The sequence below is a fragment of the Drosophila takahashii genome, chromosome X, assembly GCF_030179915.1.
Source record: "Drosophila takahashii strain IR98-3 E-12201 chromosome X, DtakHiC1v2, whole genome shotgun sequence".
In the NCBI taxonomy this organism is placed as follows: Eukaryota; Metazoa; Arthropoda; class Insecta; order Diptera; family Drosophilidae; genus Drosophila; species Drosophila takahashii.
In genome coordinates, this window is record NC_091683.1 from 9,597,319 (window position 1) to 9,622,317 (window position 24,999).

General features: G+C 40.2%; 6 protein-coding genes across 8 annotated transcripts in view; 2 read left to right on the forward strand and 4 right to left on the reverse strand.

Annotated features, from left to right (window-relative positions):
• The first annotated feature begins 1,071 nt into the window (after positions 1–1,071).
• Positions 1,072–2,346, forward strand: LOC108064051 (uncharacterized). 2 transcript variants are annotated; one of them, XM_044396123.1, is made up of 3 exons: positions 1,072–1,291; positions 1,914–1,970; positions 2,297–2,346. In XM_044396123.1, the coding sequence occupies exons 1-3, from the start codon at positions 1,072–1,074 to the stop codon at positions 2,344–2,346; spliced, it is 327 nt and encodes a 108-aa protein (XP_044252058.1). The 2 variants fall into 2 exon arrangements, with proteins under 2 accessions (XP_044252058.1, XP_044252057.1); XM_044396122.1 differs by lacking the exon at positions 2,297–2,346 and adding an exon at positions 2,092–2,282 and having other exon boundaries at positions 1,914–2,030.
• Positions 2,347–3,740: 1,394 nt separating this feature from the next.
• LOC108064034 (uncharacterized) lies at positions 3,741–4,568 on the reverse strand. Its single transcript, XM_017151365.3, is given in 2 exon segments — positions 3,741–4,168; positions 4,171–4,568. Coding segments are annotated over 2 exon segments (690 nt in total). The 5' UTR covers positions 4,561–4,568; the 3' UTR covers positions 3,741–3,868.
• A 2,052-nt stretch (positions 4,569–6,620) lies between these two features.
• Positions 6,621–7,309, reverse strand: LOC108064025 (uncharacterized). The gene has a single exon (XM_017151353.3). The coding sequence runs from the start codon at positions 7,268–7,270 to the stop codon at positions 6,755–6,757; it is 516 nt and encodes a 171-aa protein (XP_017006842.2). The 5' UTR covers positions 7,271–7,309; the 3' UTR covers positions 6,621–6,754.
• Positions 7,310–11,548: 4,239 nt separating this feature from the next.
• Positions 11,549–12,378, reverse strand: LOC138913909 (uncharacterized). 2 transcript variants are annotated; one of them, XM_070219122.1, is made up of 3 exons: positions 12,239–12,378; positions 12,044–12,124; positions 11,549–11,923 (listed from the first exon to the last, which is right to left on the reverse strand). In XM_070219122.1, the coding sequence occupies exons 1-3, from the start codon at positions 12,321–12,323 to the stop codon at positions 11,745–11,747; spliced, it is 345 nt and encodes a 114-aa protein (XP_070075223.1). In that variant the 5' UTR covers positions 12,324–12,378; the 3' UTR covers positions 11,549–11,744. The 2 variants fall into 2 exon arrangements, with proteins under 2 accessions (XP_070075223.1, XP_070075224.1); XM_070219123.1 differs by having other exon boundaries at positions 11,852–11,937.
• A 2,412-nt stretch (positions 12,379–14,790) lies between these two features.
• LOC108063996 (uncharacterized) lies at positions 14,791–15,534 on the reverse strand. The gene is made up of 2 exons (XM_044393513.2): positions 15,489–15,534; positions 14,791–15,436 (listed from the first exon to the last, which is right to left on the reverse strand). The coding sequence occupies exons 1-2, from the start codon at positions 15,492–15,494 to the stop codon at positions 14,831–14,833; spliced, it is 612 nt and encodes a 203-aa protein (XP_044249448.2). The 5' UTR covers positions 15,495–15,534; the 3' UTR covers positions 14,791–14,830.
• Positions 15,535–17,026: 1,492 nt separating this feature from the next.
• The window catches only part of f (espin protein forked), a 63,236-nt gene continuing 55,263 nt past the window's right edge, over positions 17,027–24,999 (forward strand). The window contains exon 1 of the mRNA XM_070218627.1: positions 17,027–17,380. The gene's annotated coding sequence lies outside the window, so the exon portion shown is untranslated. The remainder of the gene's footprint in view (positions 17,381–24,999) is intronic.

Consider the following 24,999-nt stretch of genomic DNA (forward strand, 5'->3'; position numbering starts at 1 on the left):
TGGCCAGCACATTCACAGCCAAGTCGATGAAATTTATGGTAAGTAATGCACTTGAGCATGCACCTAGCCATGTTTGCACGCCAATTGACATTGAACCAGTGTCTGCGGAGTCGTGTCTCGTACATTTAGCGATTCAATTGCGGCTGCTGTATAAATGAAGATTAATTGCCGCAAATATTGCATGGCAATAGCGCGAAACGAAGCCGAAATTGAGCATAAATGCGAAATGAAAATAATGGGAGAATCGCTGCTTTAGTGATCACCCTTTAGATGCTCTGCGGCATAGGAAAATTCGCATGCTATGCTAGGAAATTAATTGGAGAAAGTCTTAAGATTTAAATTAAGCAAAAATTATTTAATACAAAAAATACCAACTTTTTAATATTTTTTAAAATAAAACAAAATGCCATAAGTTCACAAAAAACCGATAAATATGTACCATTAATTCCATAATTTACTTTGCCTCGCCAAGCGGCAAGACTTGAAAATTCTTGGAAAAAATAATTAAGAAAAATTCAACAACAAATTGCATGGCCGGCAGAAAAAAGAAAAAATATGCTTAGAATTTCGCATGGAAATAGTAAACTTGTAAGACAAATTGCAAGGCGTTTCGTGGCCAAATGTGCTATTCGCTGGCAATTAATGATGCAGCCATGGCTCAGCAGTTTGCAAGTGGTGCGCTGTAGCAGTGGCGTATACGCGATGTTCCCAGCACAGCGCACATTGCGTATCCGCCGAGTGCGCCCCGGCGTACTTGAGACTGTTTTTTTGAGGCAGACAAGCTGCTAGCCAAGTCGCATTGTGCCGACATGAAGTGCAGTTCTCAGTTCTGAGTTCTCAACCTTCCTTTGGGAGCTTGGCTGGCTTGGCTGGAGTTTTGAGTTCGGAGGGATGGAATGGCAAGCTGCTGACTCAGCCGAAGTTTCCGCCTTTTGGGGGCTATAAAAACATGCCTCGGTTCTGGGTTAGTTCATCAGTGGTGTTGAGCCTCCAGCAGCGATTGGATTGTTCAGAGTTTCGGTTCTAAGTTCTTATTTTTTTGTTCTATATTTTTTTGAGTGATCCTTGAGGATGCGTCACGCGGTTATCCTTGTTTTTGTGTGCGGTCTCTTGATCGCCTTCGCCTCAGCCGGTTTGCTGGGCGGGGGAGGCGGTGGTGGTGGTGGCTACGGCGGTGGTGGCAGTGGTGGAGGTGGTGGCTACGGTAGTGGAGGCGGTCAAGGTGGCTGGCAGAAGAACGGAGGAGGAGGCGGCGGTGGCGGCCAGGGAGGCTACGGCGGCGGTAACCAAGGTAAGTTGATTTTTCTCATGATATGTAACTTATTGATGAGGTACTAAATGATAAATAGGTGCAAGATTTTTTGTATCCTAAATTGGGGCCTATTGTAGGTTTATCATACATAGTTCTTTATTAATTAAATCTATTTAAAAAATACTAATCTTAATAAATTCGACCCTATTATTATATATCCTACACCCAAAAAAAAATCTATATGAAACGGAGATCGATTTTACATTATTTAAGGTCAATTTTAATTTGATATGAGGCCAGGCTAGTTTGACCCGGTCGAAAAGAGTATTTCATGTAAAAACGATATGGGTTTTACATGACTTGAAATTTACATTATATTTTTTTTGGTAATCCTTACTAGACCACTTTATAAAGCATAAAATGTATAAGTTTTGAAAAAGATATAAATTATCTAGAATATCTAATATTTAGCCATTGAAAAATATTTTTTAACGTACAACGAAGGGAAATCTATAAGTTGGTAGGCAGAAGAGAGGAAATACCTCCAATTTGGAATAATATATTCATCAGGTTGCTTACATTGGTACTTATATTTTATATATATTTCCTTCTCCTTTAGGTGGACATGGAGGCGGCGGCCATGGAGGCGGCGGCCATGGAGGCGGTGGCCATGGAGGCGGTGGCCAGGGAGGCTGGCAGAAGAACGGAGGAGGCGGCGGTGGCGGCGGTCATGGGGGTGGTGGCCATGGACAAGGAGGATATGGAGGCGGCAACCAAGGTACTTGAATATTCAAAGGAATTACCTTGGATTTAGTAAATAAAACTCTTGCTATTTCCAGGTGGCTATGGACAGGGAGGTGGCCACGGAGGCGGCAGCAAGTCTTTGGCCGGCAACCGCGGCAGTTCCGTTTCCTGGCAGGGCGGAAATGGAGGCGGCAACAAGCACGGAGGCGGCGGAGGAGGCGGTGGCCTCTACGGCGGCGGTGGCGGTGGCGGCGGAGGTGGAAAGCACCACGGAGGTGGTTGGTAATTCGCCAAATGCAGCTAATCACCCCCCGGCTCGTGCTGACTTCATATTGTGTTCCATGGCATAGAGATAGAGATAGAGACAACCCCCTGGATCCTCCTGCTTTCTTTCTATATCCAAAGCCCTTTCCGCTTTTACTATTTGTTGTACTAATAAAAATATTTTATGCATTTTGTAAATCTTTTGGTTTTTCTTCTTTTGAATTAAGGGGTTATATACCTTTTTTTTTTCAAAAAAACGAAATTTTTTTTTTTTGCTGAATCTTAAAGTATATCCCCTAGAGAACATCTTCCCAAATTTTCATACAGATCCGAATAATAGTTCGATAGGAAAACAGCGTTTTGACGCGCTCGACTTCAATAGTTGCAACGTCAACGTAAAACTTTGAATGCGATTATCTCAAAGTCGTGTTTTTCCAAAAGTGCCTTCGCTGTGACCACGATTGCGCAAGAACTATTTGATCGATCTTCTTCAATTTTTTTTTAAATTATTCGTAATGATTGTGCCGAGTTCGTGAACGATTCAGTTTTTATGCGCCAATTTTAATTTCGCAGATCAGAATTTTTTAATAAAATTTTTAGAACTTGAAAAATCAACTTTTTGGAATAATTGTTACTGTATGCAGAAAAAAGGAAATATTCTTAAAAGTAATCGTTCACGAACTGGAAATAATACTATTCTAACTAAAAATTTTTGGTTTTTTGATATCAGTTGACCTGCTAGACTTCCATCGTGGTCACCGCAAGCCGCTATAAAAAAAAAATTGTTCCGAAAGAATTGCCATAACTTCGTAAATTATTCATATTCTTTCAAGAACAAAGGCTTGTTGTTTCGATAAAAGCATGTACTATCAATAAATAATAACTTCCCTGTCATAAAATAATTGCTACACACCAAAAAAAAATCCAAAGTTCCCTCAATTTTTTCGCTCAAAAAAGGTATATAACCCCTTAAATAATATTCAAAGTTTAATGTCGCTGGGATTACGGAATTATTTTACTAAATATTACTAAATACTAAAGTAAATACCTGAAACTGTGGTTTCATAAAAATATTTAATAATAAATACATAAATTAATAATAATAAAAGTGTTAATTTTGAAATGTTCTTATTAGATACTTAAATTGAAAAATAAACCACTTTAGATTGAAGATGAAGGTATGTTTAACTAGATGATTTTAACAATTATTTCACTAAAAGTAGTAGGGAAGAGGATATAAATACTATTAAAGTTAGTACACTGGAAACATTTTACTGCTTTGCGAAAAGAATATTCTCAGAAATAAAATGTAAAACATATACCTCTTTGATTTTTGGACCAGAATTTTGAAAATATAATTTTGAATAATTTAAAATAAAGTTTAAGATAAGAAAAAATCACTTACCTTTAACATTTAAGAAAATACACGATTAAAAATTCTTTTTCGTAAGATTTATTCACATATTTAGGTGCACAAAAAAAAAAGAGTTTGATTAAGTTTAGGGCAGAGAAATGTTATATACAAGTTGAGCAGTGGATTTCGTTATAGCCTCGTCGCCGGATTGCCTCGGTTGGATTTCGTCGCGTGTCCTGGTGTTAAGGATCTGTTTACCAGCTCCAGCCGCCTCCGCCACCGCTGCTCTTCCAGCCTCCTCCGCTGCCTCCTCCAGAGGACCAGCCTCCTCCGCCGCCTCCAGAGGACCAACCGCTGCTGATCTTGCTGGGCCAGGCGGATGAGCCTCCTCCGCCGCCGGAGGACCAACCACTCGAGCCACCGCCGCTCTTCCAGCCACCGCCTCCGGAGCCACCAGATGACCAGCCACCGCCTCCACCACCGCCGCTCTTCCAACCGCTGCTCAGGCTACTCAGAGCCTGGGATTTCCAGCCGGAGAGACTGGACAGGGCACTCGGGCACTCGATAGTCCTGAACTGCCGCCGGACTTCCAGCCGGTGGAGGAGCTGCTTGGCCAGCCAGAGGAACCGCCGCTGGACCAACCACCTGAGCCACCGCCGCTCTTCCAGCCGCCGCCTCCTGAGCCACCGGATGACCAGCCGCCGCCTCCGCCGCTTTTCCAGCCTCCTCCGCCGCCGCCAGAGGACCAACCACCTCCGCCGCCGCCTCCGCTGGAGGGCCAGGCACTGATGATGACCTTGCTGCCGCCTCCTCCGCCGGAGGACCAGCCACCTCCTCCTCCACCACCGCTGCTCCAGCCATGTGGCTTGCTTTGGGCCACCAGGCTGCCCAGCACCACCAGCAGACCAAGAAGTCCGAGTCGTCGCGTTGTCATCGTGGCTTGCATCTCCGCAACTGCCGTGCACTAACTAATGCCCCACTGCAGCCACTCTCGGGTATTTATACCCATCCAAGATTCTGAGCAAGTGAGTTGCCGAGTTACTGAGTTACTGAGCCACTGAGCCACCGAACCACAGCCGCTGCCTCGTATAATCAGATGTAATTGCCAAAAGTGCTTACAATGGCCAGTGGCTGGGTGCTTCGGGGCTCCGAGTGGTGCGGAGTGGTTCGGAGTGGCTCAACCTCAGCACTTGGGCCTCATGCCTCATTATGCCAACTCCCCAGACTGTCGTAGTCGACTTTCGATTTCGTACGCCTTTGTGGACGCACGTAGGTCGGCTGTTCTCCAGCTGGAGCACCTGACTTACTTTACAGGAAACACTGGTCTGCAAATGAGCTTCAGGATTAAGGATAATGGATATAATCTATGGAAGAGCTGGGAATGAAAATGGGACAAAATAAAAAATTACTAAAAATTATAAATTAAAAAACAAATAATTTGCTTTAATCATTTTGTATCGTAAGTAAAAATAAATAATAATATTTTGTGTAAATTTAAGGCCCTGATTTATACCAATTAAATGGTCTTAAAAAACGGCACAATGCTCCTGCAGCCTAAACGGCTAGGCTTAAAATTCTAAAAACAAAACAGAAATTCGGAAATATTTAGTTTTAATTAATTTATATTTTGCTACAATTTAATCAACGATTAAAAAAAATAATAATAATCTAAAAATGTACCCATAAAATAGGCCTTTAAATATTACAACATTTGGCAATGAAAAAAATATCATAAATATTTATTATAATTTATATTATTTTTTTGTAGGCTAGTGCAGCCCAGAAAAGCCGATCATCGATCTATTGGCTCTCCATTTTTATGTGGCAACCGCAAAGTACTTAATTGAGTTCGCCTGCCGGCGGTTGGATGGAAAGATATAGGGGAGCAAGGGATCCAGAAATCTGGCGATTGGTTCTTTATGCCTGCCCATTATTCAGAATGGCGATGGTGATGGCGATACAGATGGAATTGGTAATGGAATCGCAGATGGCAGATTGCAGATTGCAGGTGGAGGTGTGCGAAGGTAATGGTATCCATGGTTATTTAGATGGAGCTGCGTGTTTGTCTACTTGTATTTTTGGCTACCGTGCTGCGGTTGCACATAATTCGTGCTGTCTGGCAAATCGGGTCGCCGGCAGATCAATCAATCAATCGAATCAATCGGTGGCCCGGGTCCAATTGTTCTGTTCGGTTCGGTTCGGTTCGTTTCGGGTGCAACTTATGAGTTGACACAGAACCCATCAGAGGAGATTGAAGGTGTCTCAGCCGATGTTTTGTATTTTCTAAATTGCTCTTCTAAAGATACAGTTCATTGCCTTGGGGCCAACAGTTTTGCGATTTCATCACTTACATAATTTAAAGCAAGAAACGAAACTGAAGTTTAAATACCCTTCTTATTTTATGACAGAATATATTTTTGGAATATATTTTAAAAATCCAAAAATCTATAATAACCTTTAACCCATTTCTATTGATAAATACCAGAGGAAAAATCCCATTTTAGAACCGAATTTATTCACGTAAATTAATCTCGAAGAACGAAGAATAGAATGAATATTTTTGTAAAAATTAAAAACGGCCTATCTTGTCCCAAAATGCTAATTATACACGTTCGATCGGCCAATTCTAGAACCGAACCACTAGAAACCTTTTGGCTTTTGCACGTTTCCACCGCTGGCCGCATTTTAATTCATGGGCGGCATAAAAATCAAATTTGGATCTTTTGTGCGATCAACGGGGCAATCGATCGTTTTTTCGACGGGATGATCGATCGTCAAGCGGGGGAAAACAATAAAATGCTTTTTCGTTGCGCAAGTGAAAAACCAAGAAAATGTCGAAAAGCCAACTAAGTACCTGTCCCATTACCGTTTCCATTTCGACTGGCAGGTGATGACCTCAACCGTTTTGGCTGGGTTCCATTGGGTCAGAGAGTCAGAGCAGGAAACTAAAATCGAAAATCGAAAAACTTGCAAACCAGTTCCCCTCTTGATAACAAAAACACTTAATTAAAAATGGAAATTCTTTTTTTGTATATTGCATAAATTCTAACAAACAAAATACCGCTAAAAAGTATAAAAAAAAAATATATCTATATTTAGGTTTGAACTATTTGTGGTTGGTTCCTGGGACTTGGAGCTCTCTACCAGCCCTTGTTCCAGCCGCCGGAGGACTGAGCACCGCCGGAGGACCAGCCTCCAGACTGGGCGCCACCATTGGAGTAGCCACCACCGCTGGAGTAGCCACCGGAGTAGCCACCGGATTGACCGCCGGAGTAGCCCTCGCTGATGACCTTCACAATGACCACCTTCTCGACGGGCCTGGGAGCAGGAGCAGAGTATCCACCGCCGCCGCCGGAGTATCCACCGCCGCCGGAGTATCCACCGCCGTTGGAGTAGCCACCGGAGTAGCCACCACCGCCTCCTCCACCGCCACCGCCGAGCTTTCCGCCGAGACCGCCGCTCAGACCGCCCAGGCCGCCGCCCAGCCCTCCGCCGAGACCGCCCAGCTTGCTCTGCAGCAGCTGTCCAATGCCTCCAATGGAGCCACCGCCTCCGCCGCCACCACCGCCGCCGCCGCCAAGAAGACCGCCCAGAGAGGCCTGGCCAACGGACAGGAGGGCGGCTAGGATCACCAGGATGCAGGCAAAGGGTTTCATCTCGAGCAGCGAATGGGATGGGTAACAATCGGTTTCGAACAGCTGACCAAACTAATTTCAACGACCGCCGGCACACGCACCTTTATACCCCCGAAAATCGATGGATCGATTTAATTAGAAGCCATTGATGATGAGCAGCAAACAGCAAGCAGCATCCATCGGTTCGGCTGCGATTTCATAATAACCCACATTCGGTTATGCTCAGTTCGGTTCTATTGTTTGCCTATGCTAATCTGTGCGCATGCGCGGCTTACTTCGGTTTACTTCGGATGAGGAACCGCTTCTCCGCCACTTGGCACAGTGGGATGGGAGGTGTTAACTGTCTTTGGTCGGGGGAGTTGGGAAATCTGATGATCTGATGGTCTGAGGAAAATGAAAACATTATCCAAGTGGTGATGAGAAGTGCACATATTTTGGTTTGTATTAAAAAGGTTTCACGGACATAGCTCTGCCTTTTTGGGTTTATATTTATGAATAGTTATCTTTTAATTATTGCTAAAATTTATAAATCATTTTATATATTAATATATATTTAACAAATAAATCATGTTAAATTTAAATATAAGTAACTTGCCAGTTTTAGTGTTCATTTTACCAATATAAAGTCATTTTAAATATTTATACAGCTTTGTATACTTGTTATTATTTTTAATTTATATTTTCATAATTTATTATGATTTGACTTAATTTATTGGGTAAAATTCATAAATGTTTGCCATAATAATAGAGTTTCACCTGGCGCCCTTTACATCTGAAGATGTATTTATTTCAAAAACCGATTTTGACTTGAGGGTTTTATTTTCTTACATTTTTAAATAATGAGTGCTACAGTTTATCATACTTTGGCCAAGTAAAAAAAGATTCATAAGAATTAATTAGTTTAGTTTATTTGGCAAAAATCTATCCAAACCACTGTGCCAATCGCCGAAAGCCAAACAAATTATCAGCATTTAATCACCGCGTTTGGCGGCGGCCAACAATGGGCCGAAAATCAACATTTATATCAATGTTTTGTCAGTTGGCCAGCAGAAGCAGAAGCTGAAGTGTCAAACTGATGAATGGCCAAACTCGTGAGTTCTGCTCCAAGGTCCCAAGTTTGAAGTGGGGAAAACTGAGGCATCTTCCTGCTTTGGCAAGAACCTTTGTTGACTCGGAATCGCTGGGAGGCCTATTTAAGTGGGTATTTGTATACTGAACACCCATATCCATAGCCCACATCATCGCTTATTAATACTCGATAGGAGGGGGGTTAACCGGTTCGGCGATTCTATTTCTATGCTTCAGTTTGGCATATATTTGCATAGTCGCTCGGCGGATATGGCAGATTGCCTGGGAATTTTCGCCAGCCCTCCAGTTGTCTAGTTTTCTGGTTGTCTAGTTGTCTAGTTGTCGGTACTAACCCGAAAGATAAACACTTTGCAGAGAACTCTCCCACAATTCTGCCGGGGTTCAATGCACTCGGGGACCAAGCACACGCATCGGATATTGGATAAAATATGATCTACACGAAAAGAGTGGAGAGTTTCGGCTTCTTTTTTTTGCAAGTTTGTTTGAGGCTTTGGCATTTACATACTCGTTCTGGGGTCTATGCATATTCATAATCGCATTATTCGATACTTCGATACTTTGATACTTCGAGCTGTAAGCTACCGAAGCGACGACAGATCGACAGCATTCAATGGGCTATGGACTTATCAATTAAGTGGAAAACACGTTGTCAGAGCACAAAGAAGTGGTCTTAAAGTGCTCTTCTCGGCTTTAAAAAGTATGAGTAATGGATCTTTGATCTTGGGAAATATCAATATTGATTGGATTTCCTCATTACCAATTTATTGACTTTATAAAAAAGGGTAATACATAAAGAATTATGTACATGACTTTATAAGCAATATGATTATTAAAAAATATTTTAATTCATAGAATTATATTAACAACAAGTAACTTATCGTTTTGACAAGAACTATGAATATATTCTAATCATCTTAAATAAAGGAGTTAAGAGAGTTTCCATTGTTGAGTCAAGAGGCCAATACGAATATCTCACTATACGCAGCTTAGATCCGACTTACAATAGCGGCTATATTACCGGGCTGTAATGGCCGAACCCACAAAACTATTTCCCATCGCTTCGCCTTCGGGCAGCTGAAGGCTTCCATTAAAAAACAACAGAATTAACATATTTAATTGCGAGTTATGTACCCAAATGAAATTACCAGTGCAATAGCAAACACAAAGGCAAATATGAATAGAAACCGAAACCGAAATCGTAAACGGAGACCGAGACCAAAAAGTGAATGGAATAGCATTAATGTTTGTAGGAGAACTTTGGGTAGAGTCATCCTCTCGTGGATGGGAGATTGATGACACTCGTAAATAAGTTGGTAATATGTAATGATAATAACTAATATTGTGATGGTGCCGACGTTAATTCAATTCTAACTACGAATTTGCAACCTTGCACATTTGCCTTTTTATGGGAAATCCCGCAGACACATAAATAACCATCGCACATCGCTCCTACTTATAAGTATATATTCTACATACATGATTGGATCATCTGATCATCTTGGGGTCGAGATCTCGTACATATGCAAAAGGCTAATTAATGGCAGGCAGGTCCACATAAATATAAGCTAATTACACTGCCTTGCCAGATCATCGTCGTAAAACATCGATAGTTAATGGCGGGCTAACCGATTGCATTCTCCCATCAATCGCTTAAATCCGCTTAGGGCTCATAAAATCGAGGATGGAATCATCCCACTATGACAGTTTTATAACAGGAAAAATCAAGGCTTTGCTGGAACTATTTATCTATCTATTTGGTATATCTAAATCTAAATAATATTATCTGAAAATTATTATTATTATTTAATTTATTTGAGCATTAAGTTTACTTTAATTGAGGAAGTACTTGATGTGTAAGTGCCATTAAAGCAGTTGAATGCTTCGTCCACCGATTAAAATGCCCAAGGCACTAAGAATATAAAATGTAGCATTAATTATTTTTTTCTTTTTCAGTTCCATTGACCAAATTAGTTGCAAATAAATTTCCAAATCAAAGACACGCCGGCTAATCTTTAAAATGTGCATCAAGAGCTAGGCAAATAACTACGAAAACCAGTTGAGCAAAATGCAAAAACCAAAACAGGTTGGCACACACGCACGCATAATTTGCCCAGATCGTTGTAAATAAAAGTGAGATGACCGATGCCCGTTTGTTTATAAACAAATAGGCGAATCGTAATGCGTTTGTTCAAGGCTCCCTGGCAACCGAAAACCACCGATAAACCGAAAAACACAAAGCCAAAAACACATGGCACATGGCGAACTCAGTCGAGACTCGTCGACGCCGCAACTTCATCATTATCGAATCAAAGACAATGGTGGGCAAAGAAAATCGGATTCGGCGGATTCGGATTCAAAGTCAAACAACGATTGCCAGCGGAAGTAAAACAAAACGAAATAGACAGAAAATACACAGAAAATACATAGAAAATACACAAAAACTGAAAAGCAAAGAAACTGATATTCGTATAAATCAATGACAGCCAATAAACTGTTTAACTTCATGTTAAGTTGATGTTTAATGGGCCGGTGTCAAGGATTTGCATTACCACACCTCAGGTTTCTCTTCCTGACCTTACAAATAAGCGGTCTATTATGATCTATGCGAAATCCTTTGAAGTTTCTCTCCCTTTTTCGTAACTCTTTTCCCTGAATTAACTTTCGCCTTCGGTGGCAACGGCTGGAAATGACCTTGAACTTCAATAATACAGTCACCTCGCAAGGGCAGGGCGCACAGCAAAAAGCAAAGTTTTAAACTGGTTTCTGCCAGCAAACGAAAGACTTAGGCAACGAACTTGGACACAGCGCCATCTGGCGCTCGAGATATGGAAGCTTGCAGCGTGAAAAAGCTGTACGCAGTACACTTAAAGATTAAGATAAATGCGAGTTATAAAATAGAATTTTACAATTTGTTTTTAATTTTTGACAATTTTTAATTTTTTTAGAAGGGGGTACCGCATGATTTTTTTCGAAAAATTTAACATTTTTTTGGTGTAACTTGGCCAAAAATTGACTGGATGAAATCAGCTGATCATACGAAACTGAACCCTCTGATCAATTCTTTGGTTCCCAAGAATACCATTGCTTTGGTCAACGAAGTAGAGGGATTGTTCTTCAATCGCAAGACCATCAAACGCAATCACGAAGGCCAATTCTCCGCAGTGATGACCATCAAAGATGTACGAAGGACAGGGAGTACATGTCCTTATACATGTAGTCCCTGTCATTCGCACATCTTTGAGTTGATGGTCATCACGGCGGAGAATTGGCCTTCCTGATTGCGTTTTATGGTCTTGCGATTGATGAACAATCCCTCTACTTCCCTCTACTTTTATGGTCTTGCGATTGATGATTTTTCTTCTTGATTGAAGTTGAGGACAGGATCCTCGCTGGTTTGCATCAAACTTTAAATGGATATGACAGTCGGCCCATCATTTTGATCTTGTTCGTCCTCGATGGTTGTCAAATCGCCAATGAGTGAGTCCAGTGGGTTCTGGACATTATTTTTATCATCAAACGCATTTGGAACTTGATCCATTATATCATCAGGAAATGGAGCAGAGCGGTTATCTTTAGAATCCAGAGCTGGAACGAAAACATTATTTTCAACTTGAGAAGCAGAAAAAATACATTTTTTGTCCTGCCACGCGGTTTTGTCGATAATCGCGAGTTCTTTATAATAGGAATAGTTTACACTAATCTCACCTGGAGTCTGAGCGCGAACCACTGCGGTCTCGTCCTTGGACCCATATTTTTCCTCATCACTGACATTTTCATTAATAAGAGCTGGAATAGAATCAAAATTTCAACTTGAGAAGCAGAAAAAATAAATGTCATGCCATGCGGTTTTGTCAATAATCGCGAGCTCTTTATAAAAGGAATAGTTTATTACGATCTTACCTGAAGTCTGAGCGCGATCCACTGCGGTCTCGTCCTTGGACTCATCTTTTTCCTCACCGTCGTTGAAATTTTCTTTAATAAGCATTTTTTTCGCCACAAGCTCGTTTCATTTCTATAGAATTTTTTTTGAATGTCACTTTTTTAGTGAGACCGTTGCTTATTAAAAAAATAACGATGAGATTATCGATGCTTGAGATATTTCAGTTCATTCAGACTTACACGATATCGAAATAAATGCACTATTCACAGTGGAAGAGCTTACTCCAATTTAAGGATGGTACAGAGACAAACTTAAGAACTAAGCTAACAGTTTAAAAGTAGTAAAGTTTTCTAAAACAGCAATCATTAACAATATTAAAGTAATTATTATTTTTTGAATATAGGTGTAATATATGTATATTCGGTTCTGCAAAACGCAACTCTTTGTTAAAGTTAGTTATTTGAAGCTAGTGCTCAAACACGGTATTCAAAAACACTTTCACAAACCTATGACCAATTTGCCCGGCTCATATTTCTAACGTTTCTATTACTCGCGGCAGTTTTTAACACTTGAAATGGTCGAATAGATCGATAGAGCACAACCATTTCCCTTTCGCAGTACCCTTAGTCGTTTATCATTGAACCACTCGATGGACTCACAATCCACACTCGCATCCACAAAATACATACTGTTTTTTGAACAGATAACAAAATTTGCTATAAATCCATAAAACTTTCCGTGTGATTTTGGAAAAATAAAATTTTCGCCAATTTTTAATTTTTTTACAAGGGGGTACCCCATGATTTTTTGCGGAAATTTATAAACAAATAAAATGTCATAACACTTTCCGTATGATTTTGGAAAAATAAAATTTTCGACAATTTTTAATTTTTTTATAAGGGGGTACCCCATGATTTTTTGCGAAAAATTAAAAATAAATAAAATGTCAAGGTTTAAATGCCAATCGTTAGGAAATTTAATAACGAGTTCAGAAAGGTATGACAATCCATACTTTGAATCAGTATTTGCTTTGTTATAGCGAAAAAACTGCTTCGTTTTAGCGAAAAAACGAGTTTGGTTTTTTTTTGGAAATTCGCGATTTCAGTTTTTGACAAAAATTTGCATTTTTTCTTTTGGTTTTTTTGCTTTAACTTGGCCAAAAATGGTCCTACACCAAAAATTCATACTGTTTTGAACAGATAACAAAATTAGCTATAAATTTATAAAACTTTCCGTGTAATTTTGGAAAAATAAAATTTTCGCCAATTTTTAATTTTTTTATAAGGCGGTACCCCATGATTTTTTGCGAAAAATTAAAAATAAATAAAATGTCAAGGTTTAAATGCCAATCGTTAGGAAATTTAATAACGAGTTCAGAAAGGTATGACAATCCATACTTTAAACCAGTATTTTTTTGTTTTAGCGAAAAAACCAGTTTTGTTTTTTTTTGAAAATTCGGGATTTTAGTTTTTGACAAAAATGGGAATTTTTTTTTGTGTAACTTGGCCAAAAATGGTCCTACATCAAAAATACATACTGTTTTGAACAGAAAACAAGAGGGAACGTTATAGTCGGATGCCCCGACTATCAGATACCCGTTACTCAGGTAAAGGGAGTGCGAGGGAGATGGAGATAGAGATAGAAAACGTTGATCACGCATAACTTTTTAACGAATGGTCCGATTTGAAAAATTTCTTCTACATTTCGATAGGTATTGATAAACACAATAAAACTGCATTTTTACTTTTCCAAAATATTAAAATTTTTAAAATCGTATATAAGCGATGGTGGGCGTTAGAGGGGGCGTGGCACCATTTTGAAACAAACTTGCGCTGCGTAGGAATTCCTAGAATCTGCATGCAAAATGCCAATCTTCTAGCTTCTATAGTTTCCGAGATCTCAGCGTTCATACGGACAGACGGACAGACAGACAGACAGACAGACAGACAGACAGACGGACAGACGGACAGACGGACATGGCTAGATCGACTCGGCTAGTGATCCTGATCAAGAATATATATACTTTATGGGGTCGGAAACGCTTCCTTCTACCTGTTACATACTTTTGCACGAATACAATATACCCTTTTACTCTACGAGTAACGGGTATAACAAAGTAAGAAATAACCCCATAACAATTTTCGCCAATTTTTAATTTTTTTATAAGGGGGTACTCCATGATTTTTTGCGAAAAATGTAAAAAATATATAAAATGTCCAGGCTTAAATACCAATCGATTGGAGTTTTAATAACGAGTTTAGAAAGGTATTACAATATTTAATATATTTGGATCAATATTTTCATTGTTACGGTCAAAAAACTAATTACTATTATTTTTTTATTTTTTGGCCAAAATACTTGGGTGAAAAATTTTTGGGTGAAAAATATTAAAGTATTTTTAGCCTCGAGCTTTAAAGCTTAGCTCAGTTCACAACCCCGAAAACTTAGTTTAAAAGCGAAGTCAACAATCGATTTGGTGAAAACGAAAGACTTAAGAAGCGAACTTGTACCAAAGGAAATTTTTATAAAAAATAACTATTTTTACGTATATATTTTATTGGTCGGTCTGGGTTGCACTTATTGGGTTACAATTATATTGAAGAAGCCATTGTTTAATCGTTCCACCAGCCAGCACCGCCGCGGGAGCCACCACCGTAGCCAGCTCCTGCTCCACCAGCAGCACCATAGGCAGCTCCACCGGCACCACCAGCTCCATAGGCACCTCCTGCTCCACCACCGCCGCCGGAAGCGTGGTTCACGGTGTAATCGAACTGGGCGGGATTGCCCCAGGCGTTGCCTCCAGCTCCACCAGCTCCTCCGGCACCACCCTGCCAGCCTCCAGCTCCTCCGGCACCACCACCGCGTCCGGCTCCAGCTCCTTGCCAGCCTCCAGCACCGCGTCCACCGCCATAGGCAGCTCCTCCAGCTCCGCCGCCATAGGAGGCTGCACCACCGCCGTAGGAAGCTCCTGCTCCACCGCCATAGGCGGCAGCACCACCGCCGTAGGCTCCACCGCCGCTAGCGGCACCACCGCCGATGTGGACCTTAGTGTTGCCCTGCGACTGGGAGACGTGGGACACCAGACCCGCTCCAATGGCCGGACGACCACCGAAGCCGCCGCCGCCGCGTCCTCCGCCGGGCAGATAGCCACCGCCGGCACCACCGCGGAAGCCACCGGCACTGGCCAGAGCCAGGGAAGCCAACAAGCAGACAAAGACCTATGGAGGATTGGAGTCAGATCCTTGAGGCTTACTAAAGTCGAGTTCTTACCTTCATTCTGGAATCGAAGTTGATTGGATTTGAGATTCTGATCGAAGCTGAGATCCAATGGTTTGTGATGTCTTTGGGCCAAGAAACACTTGAATTTATAGTCCAAATCCTATGGATCTTCTTTGGCTAATGATCCCAAGCCAAGAAATACAAGAAACAACAAACAAAAAACGCGAAAAAACAAATTGAATTTTCAAATAGCAAAACATCAATTTGCTGCGCTCAATCATTAGATTCTCCAGCCCTCTGAACTCATCTTTATCTTTAGCTCCAGCTCTTCGCTTTGTTTTCCTTGGCTTTAATTAAAAGTCACAAATTAATTGCACGTCGGCAATTAGCCTGCGGCCTTCCGATTGCCCAATCTACAGCTCCGCAGAGGCAAGTGCCTTAAAAGCCCGAAAAGTGGACGCAGTGCGTCCAGTTTATGCCCAGGTTGCTGTGTGGGCGCTTCGCCTCCTCCACTCCTGGCACTCCTGGCACTTGCTTCTTTTGTTTGCCTTATTTTTATTTTATTTTTTTGAAAGTGAACAATTTGTTTGTTATGCAAGCGGCAGTGCAGCAATGCAACTCATCAACTTGACAGAAATAAAGTGGAACTCTGGCCGGCAAAAATGCTGTGAATGGGAAATATTTGAAATGGAAATGGGGAAGTCAAATATTTTGGCATCCTACGGCGCTGAAAACCGAAATTGTATTTCACCAGCCAGAGTGTGCAGAGTCACCTTTAATGACCCAGTGAAATGGGATTTTTTTTCAAGAAATTTGTGAACAGTTTTGAAACAATCTCTTTTTGTGCATTTTTTTTTTAATGTTGTAACAATTAAACCAGTTAAAGTGCCCTTTAGAATTGTGAAGTAAATCTTTAAATATTATTTTTATATTTCCCACAAAGAAATTTAATAAAATGAATTTGTACTCCAATTACTTCAACTCATTTATTTATTTGCACTTATTATAATATTCTTAAGTATCTTAATAACAACAAATAAATTAAAGTAAATTAAAATTTAAGAGGTTAACTACAATAAGTCATTTTCACTTTCTACAGTATCAGAAATAAATTTAAGCTAACATTACTTCTCCATTATTCAAATTAGGCTGATGGGCTTATAAAGTAAGCGGTTAACTGCTTGCCAAATGGTTTAGTTGCTTTAGTTGGCTTCGTAAAAACGCCAGTGGAACTGTAAGTAGCCGATGATGAAGTGCGTCTGTCGGCCAGCTCTAATCTCTAATGGGACAAGTTGGCTGGCAAAATTGGAGCTGCTCACTAAATGCTCACAAGCGATGGAAATTGAAGCGAGGAAACCCGCACGGAAACAGAAGCCATTGGTTTGGTTCATAGATCACCTGCGACATGCAGGGTATTCAAAGCAGTAGACTCAGCCACTCTCTTTAGCTCTTTTCCATTTCTCCGCAGCCGGAGAAAGCCTCTCTCCTTGGGCCATTTTCTCAGCTCTCTGGCAGCTCTCTGTTTGATTTGCCGGCTTTCGCTCTTTGGGATAATTTCGGGCTTCGTTGGGGCCGCTGCAGATTTGGCCAAATCATTCCGTTGCCAACGTTGTAACTGGAAAACGTGTTTGCCGCATCGTCGGCGTCGCGTCGTCGTCTTCGCAGTTTTCCTCCTGACTCTTCGCGTTCATTTTCCCAGTGATTGATAGCCCTTCCATCAAATAAATTCGTGAAAACTGATCCTCAACCCCCCGGAACATCCATCTCAATGTGCGTGTAGTGTTCTTTTGTTTGTTTTTTCCTGTTCATTTGTCACAATTGGCAAGCCAATCGAAAGAGTTCACTAAAAAGTACGAAGCAAGATTAATATGTTTTGTTAAAGTTGGGGAATATTGCCAAAAGGAATATAGCGGAGACAGCTTGAATATCAAATAAGTCTAACGGTGAGTTAAAAATAATGAAAAAAATAAATCAAAAATAAAATATAGAAAAATGAGTTGAAATTGTGAATGAATAACTTTAAAAATTCCATAAAATATTTCAAAAATAAAATCGAAGCTGAAAGATATTCCCATAAAAATGCAAATGGTTGGGAATGCAAACAATGGTCTGAAAACTGAAATAAAACAATCATTCAACTTTAATTTTGCATACACAAAGAAATGCGGATCGTTAAAATCGTTAAATAATACATTTGCATTTATTGTTTTTTTTCCCCCAAAGACATGCAATACTTATTTAAATACTAATGACTTATTTAGATAATTTTCACGAGCAGTTGGCAGCAAAATCACGCCATTAAAAGCTGCACAGAATGAATAAATAGAATGAAGCAGCTCGCCAAAAATAGACAAACGCCATCTCAATTAAATACATTTACTTTTTTAATGGTTAAGACTTTGGTCTTTAACTAGTTTTTGCTTTTTTTAGGTCTCACTTGATGATAAGTGCGCATTAGTCAAAGTTAAGTTGAGGCTGGATTTAGTTTTAGTGCTGCGCCGTTTTCCTTCGTCTAGCAAACTTTTTTTCGTTCATGGTCTATTAATTGCCGAAGCAGCTCCTCATTTTCTTTTACACGTCGAGATGCGCACATATATTATGGCTTTTTATTTTGATTTTTATTTTTTATGGCCTCGCGGGCCTCGAAAATTATATATATTAAAAATCGGAGAAGATCTCGTGCCAATGGCCCGCGCCGTTGGTTAGAAATTTTCCTCCATTGGCGGCTGGCGATTGACGATTGAAACCGAAACCGCGATTAGGGCAATTCCCTACGCAATTCACCATGAAGCATCGCAAGTGGCAGAACAAAAGACTGAGGCAACAAACTTGAGTGCGCTTGCGGTTTCTGCGGGCGGGATATGGTAGATGGTAGATGGTATATGGTATCATATGGGATCGGATTGGATGGGTTGCCTAAGTTGACAGCACAGCACAACCTCTCCATCTCCATCTCCATGTGCATTCAGCTGGATGACTTTCTCCCTGCTCCAACTTCTAAGTGGCATTGCTAATAAGCCACGGGGAATTGTTATTTGCTTTTTTGTCGCTGCACCTGTCGTGGGTTCCTATCACATCGCCAACGGGGTAGCAGGGGGTATGCTAGGACCCAGCATTTCACGAATCTTAAGTAAATTAAATCAAAATTTAACTCGTAATTTATTTTGAATTATATTACTAATATTACAGATTAAATAACTAAAGAATAACATTTTGTAATATTTTAACTTTAATTTCCGTAAATGAGATTTCAAAGAATTAAAAATTTTATTATAAGACTACATTTAAATATCCCTAGGAGATTCAGAACAAGTTTTGGTTTGCATACTTTTTGTATACCAATTTTTGGAAAACTCTAATTTTTCCTTCAAATTCACTGAGGTTAACCCGCTCTTTAACCCTGATCATCGAAGGGTCTAACCTTTGGGCGACTCGCGTCTACATCCACATCCACAACCACATCCAACATCCACATCCACGTTGAAGTGATATTAATTGCCCTGCGCACTTATTGTGGAGTGGGTACTTAGGTGACTTTCATTGTCTTGACGGCGGCGGCGGCTTATTATGCGGCAGGTGGTTTGCTTTTTTTTGTTGTTTTCCTCTGCTTTATGCCCCACACACATGTGTGTGACTTTGACTGCAGCTCTAGTTTAATCACACTTTTAACTCCGTTTCACATAATACTAATTTCATAATTTGCACCACCCAACGCACCACCACCATCTCACTCCATCGACTGCTGCTGCATTTTCACTTTTACACATCGGTCCGTCGGCCGTGTGATTAAAGCAAATCTCGCCCGTTCGCTTTGCATAAGTGGTGATCTTTTTAAATATTTCTCTCTTTTAATTTTTACCCACCATCGTCAATGGGAAATCTGAAGCGCCCCGGGAAGTGCTTCCCAGAATCCCGTGAATCCCGCAGATTGGCACCCAACTGAAAACTAAAAACTAAAAACTCAAGACTCAACGGCGTCCTAGGCGTTGACATGCCTTGTAGGCAATCCACACAGCTAGCGGATCATAATTGCAGGTAGATGGGCAGGTAGGCCAACTCATCTGGAGGCGGAAAAGCTGGAGGAGATTGGGAAGGGGGATGGGATGGGATGGGATGGGGTTCCTCCTCGAGAAGCAACAGCCATCGTGTAAAACATGCAGCCATGATCATGATCATGATCAAGTTGTAGCTGTTGATGTGTTGCTGACTTTGTCGAGGGTCCCATAACTTGCTCAAGAACTAAGCTAATTAATTGAAAAGGTGCAAATATATGATTTTACAACATCAATATAAACATAAAAGAAATGTTTTAAAATTACAGCAGTTCCTATTTTGAAACAGTTAAAATCAATAGAACCCAGTTTAAGTTAAATAAAAAAGCTAGAAATATAGGAATTTAGATATATTTAAGGATTATAGCAGTTCCCAATCTTGAAAAGTTAAAAATAATCTTCAAATTATTAGTTCATGCTTGAAAATACATGTAAGAATATTTAAATGGCTAATTAAAAAGCTAGAAATATAGGATTTTACAATATCAATGCAAACACATAATAAATACTTTAAAAATATAGCAGTTCCTAATTTCAAATGTATAATTAAAGTTTAAATATACATTTTTAAATATTTAAAAGGCTGATTTAAAAACACAGAGTAGTAGAGCATTTTGCGATTCGCATTGCCTTGGCTCTAATCACCTCATCTGATGGCCCTCCCCTTGGGATGTCGCTGGTTGTCTTGCGGCTGGCGGTTGTGCATCTTTGTATCTTGTAGCTTGTATCTTGTATCTGTCGGCGAGCGAAATAGCACGTACCATATAATCAGGCAGCAGCGGCAGCAACCCAAAAAACGCTGGAAATCAGAGAAATAAGCCAGCAAATGAGAAGTAAGAAATAAGAAATAAGAAACGGCAACCGCCACAAATCAGTGACTAAGAATGAAAGTTGGCCAGTGTAATTGAACAATGCGATTGTCCCTCCTTTTTGTCAACGTGAAAATGTATCTGTATCTTTGGTATACATTTCCCAGTTTATTTCTATCTCTTGGGCAGGCAATTATCATAATTATCAATGCACTTTTCACACTTTCCATGCTCTCTCAGCTCGCGGCCGCCGTTTTCTAGGCATTTGTCACAGAAATTATGCATAAATTTCATAAATTTCAGCGCCGCCTGCTCGCTTTCGAATTGGAATCGCTTAGTCTTGGTCTCCATTGTTACACTTCCAGCCAATTTCGATTCTATGGCCCATTGTCAACCCTTCACCTTCCGCGGAATGGAGTCAAATGGCCCGCCGGCCCCATCAATTTTCAGCTCTTCGGCTTTTCAGCTTTTCAGCGAACAATGACAAATCGATGATGACGACCATGGCGTCAACAAATAAACATTGTGCGACATTCGACATTTATAAACAAATTTGTTTGCTTTTTTCTCGCCTCTATCCGATCATAATTGTGCGGTTGGCTCTGGCTGGAAAGTGAAACCATCGTTAATAAATAAGCAGCGGCCCAATAACTCAGCACAATGGCGTTTTTTGAACTGGAAAACCTGTAACTTTCGAACGCATTTCGATGCGCACATAAGGCGATTAGCTCAAGATCAGACTGGAAAACAGTTATCGGAAATTATACAATTTATATAACACTTGTCGGCCGTTTGATTGGCGGCTAAGCGGATCGGTCGTCAAATTAACTCGACAGATTTGAATAATTTTTAAACCGATTTATGGTTTATATTTTATAGCATGTGGGAAAAATAAGGAAAATATTGTATATTTCCCAAAGAAGCTATAAGTAAATAAAAAGTAAAAGTTCGGACTTAATAACAGAGCTTGAAAAAATATCGACAGTTATATAAACATTTTTTAATTAATTAATTTTATCTTGAAACTCCTGACCCAGAATTCTTTCATTTTGGGAACACTCGTCACTGTCTATCATAACTCCTTATTAATCCCATAGTTTCCTCACCTTTCTGAGCCCAAAAAAAAAGAGAAAGAAATGCGCAAAGACAGGGAAAATTAAAACTTAAGAGATTAAGGGGGCTATATATCATGGATAGCATCGCATAATCATGACAGGCAATTCGTGCCTGCGACTAAGCCAGCTTTTAATTCGTGCCCCGCAATCCGATGACCTTTTCCCGGCTGGAGGAGGGGTACTCTTCAGCACGAGAGGAGATCTTGACCAGACAACCTGTCACATCTCAATTGGCGCTTGACCAAAGCAGAGGCTCTTGACTTCGGACTATGCAACAAGTGGCCGCCCGAGAGTGCTGCTGTTGTGCATTTTTCTCATGTCGCTGATCCTACACTCACAAAAATAAACTTAAGCTCCAGGAAATTTTATATTTTTGGCATTTTTTTTTCAAAATCATGAATCGTTTTTTGAAGATCACCCGGAAAGTGTCGTGGATTTATTTATTATTTTGTTATCTGTTTAAAACAGTATATTTTTTATGTAGGACTATTTTTGGCCAAGTTATAGCAAAAATAGAAAAAGGAAAAATTCCCGTTTTTGACAGAAACTGAAATTGCGAATTTTCCACAAAAAAATAATTAGTTTTTTGACCATAACAATAAAAATATTGATCGAAATATAGATTGTCATACCTTTCTGAACTCGTTATTAAAATTGCAATCGATTGGCATTTAAACCTGGACATTTTATATTTTTTACATTTTTCGCAAAAAATTATGATGTACCCCCTTATAAAAAATTGAAAATTGGCGAAAATTTTATTTTTCCGAGATCTTCCGGAAAGTGTCATGGATTTAAATATTATTTTGTTATCTGTTCAAAACAGTGCGTATTTTTGGTGTAGGACCATTTTTGGCCAAGTTATAGCAAAAAAGGAAAAGAAAAAATTCAAATTTTTACCAAAAAGCCGGATACCAATTTTCCACAAAAAAAAGTATTAGAATCAATGGAAATATTGATCATAATATGGATTGTCAAATTTCTGAACTCGTTATTAGATTTCAGTTTGCATATAAACGGACAGACGAACGGACAGACGGACATGGCTGGATCGACATAAATATTATCAACTATTTAGAAAATGGGCTTTTTTAGCCCAGTGTAGATGGTCTGGCTATTACTGTTGTCCAGATGTGTCTGCTGCCGTTGGAGAGTGGCTGATATTGCAGATGTTGCTGGTGTTGCTGTTGCGCTGGCCATGTTATCGCTTTTGTTGCCACTGATTGGCGCCGTTGTTGCCACGCCTCCGGTCATCCATTGCTGCACTGCTGCTGCTGCTTGGGCAATTTCTCGCCTCGGCTTACATAAACAGAGATATAAACATGGATTATCAGTTTTCAGTTTTCGGGCAGTCGGGAACTGCCGAATATTCGCCATGGAGCTGGGAAGTTGGCAACACTTTGTGGCACTTTAATGACCGCAAAAAGAAATGGCAAGTGGCAAAAAATGATTCGGCCCGTCATTAGGTTGTTGTGACAAACGAAACAAACGAAACGAAACGAACGAAACAAAAGGCAGACGTTACACCATATTCGAATATTCGAATATTCGTGCATAAATAATGATAGATCGGCATAAAGCCACCGATATTGATTGATTGTGGCGCCGACTTCCGGGGGTCACAACCTGACCAGATTTCCGGCTCCCGCTGTTTAATGTTGCTGCTGGCTCGAGTTGCTGGCCATTCATGTTGCTAGTTGCTGTTGGCCATGGCCAAATGCGAATCACGATCCCAGCTTGTTTTGCCATCACTTCACTCTCGTTTCGGCTTTTACTTTTCGGTGCCCCAAAGACTCGCACATGACTTCACTTTTACCGCAGTTAAGGTTCGTCATGGGTCGCCGATACACGATATACCCCACAACCTCTCCTTTATACCTCAACTTTTATAAAATCATACGCATTATTTTTGTAAAAATATTCAAAGATTTACTAGCAAATTTTAGCTAAGATATTATATTTATTTTAAATAATTGTATAAGAAAATAGGAAGGAACACACCAAAATAATAATAAATCCATATATATATAGAACCTACTTATACTTTAATTACTTTAAATATCGGGATTTTTTTGGAAACAATATTTTAGAGCAAATAAAATGGGTGCTAAACTTCAATTTGATTATAATATCTTATTTGTAATTAATAGATCATTTACTTTTGTATTTTTTTTTTTTATATATTCTAAGGTTAGAAAGAACTTATAAGTATGCCTTATAAGTAGAAATTAGTATTTTAAACTAATAACAGCATACTTTAACATTTAAATTGAAATGGCTGGCCAGCTTCTCGCAAATCGTCGTTAAAGGGCGCACACAAAAGCCAATCGGTTTAATGACATAATTAGGCGTTGTTTTTGGAAAGGTGTTGCTCTCGAGAAAATCCCCGAAAAACCGGGAGGGGGGCTCTTGGGATTTTCGAGTGCCACCCAGACGAACAGACAGTTCCCCAAGCGGCGGGTCACCGCCCAGCCTGATTGATTTGACCCCGCTAAAGGGGCAGACTTTCACTGGCGTGATCTCTGAGCTTTACCTTCGGTCCAATCCCTCCCCGAATTCCCCGATTCGCGTATGTACGTGGTGCCTATATGTACATATTCATGATAATACCCCGTTTGGAATTCGGAATTTGGAATTTGGAATTACCGAAATGCATTCCGTGCTGCACAAATGTCTGGGATTATTGCAGATGTGCGATTATGTGAGATGATGTCATCACTGGGAGCCCTGGGCCATGGGATCATCGGATCTATAGACTATAGACTACGGAGCATTGGGAGCAGCGCAGATCTGGCGGCAACTTCTGCCGAAATCAATTTGCTGTAATTATGTAACTGTAACTGGCGGCCCCAAAAAAGACAGCCGATCATCAATCAGTCGAGGGCCCGTCATTAGCTCACATTTCATCGCCTAACTGCGGATGCCATCCAGTGGGATCGAGTTTCCATCTCTTAGCGGAGTTTTCGATGGAATGGTGCTATTACTTAATCCGCCGTTGAATGCTTCGAATACCCGTTTAGAAGGTTCTGAGAGAACCAGCTTACAAATACTATGAAACTTAATTCAAAAGAGTTTTTATATTAATATTACATTAACAAGGTAATTTTTATAAAATTGTATAAATAATACCCATTTAAAATAACTAAATAATAAAGAACTATTTAGATCTGATCTTGCTGGGCTTAAAAGGTTTTCAAAAAGAAAATGATGAACTATTTTTTAAATTTTTTGTTCCTTTAAAATGGGTAAATAAACACTACCTGATTGGAAATTAATTAGGAATTAATTGGAAATTTGATTACGAGATGATATTGATAGTTATGTCCTAGTAGTAATTATCTTAGAAAAGCTATGTAACTCCGAAATCTCTGATGGAATCACTGGCATCACCGATTCCGCCCGATAGTCTCCAACCTTCCTGTCCGCCGACAATGACAAATACAAAGCTGGTTGGCAACGGAGATCCGATCCGTGGCCAATTTAAATCGGAGTTGATGGCAAATGGCGATGGCGATGGCGAGTCCGTTCAACTGGCTCCGCTCGCTTCCCCATGGAAGCCGGGCCACTTGTTGGCCAGGTTTATGGT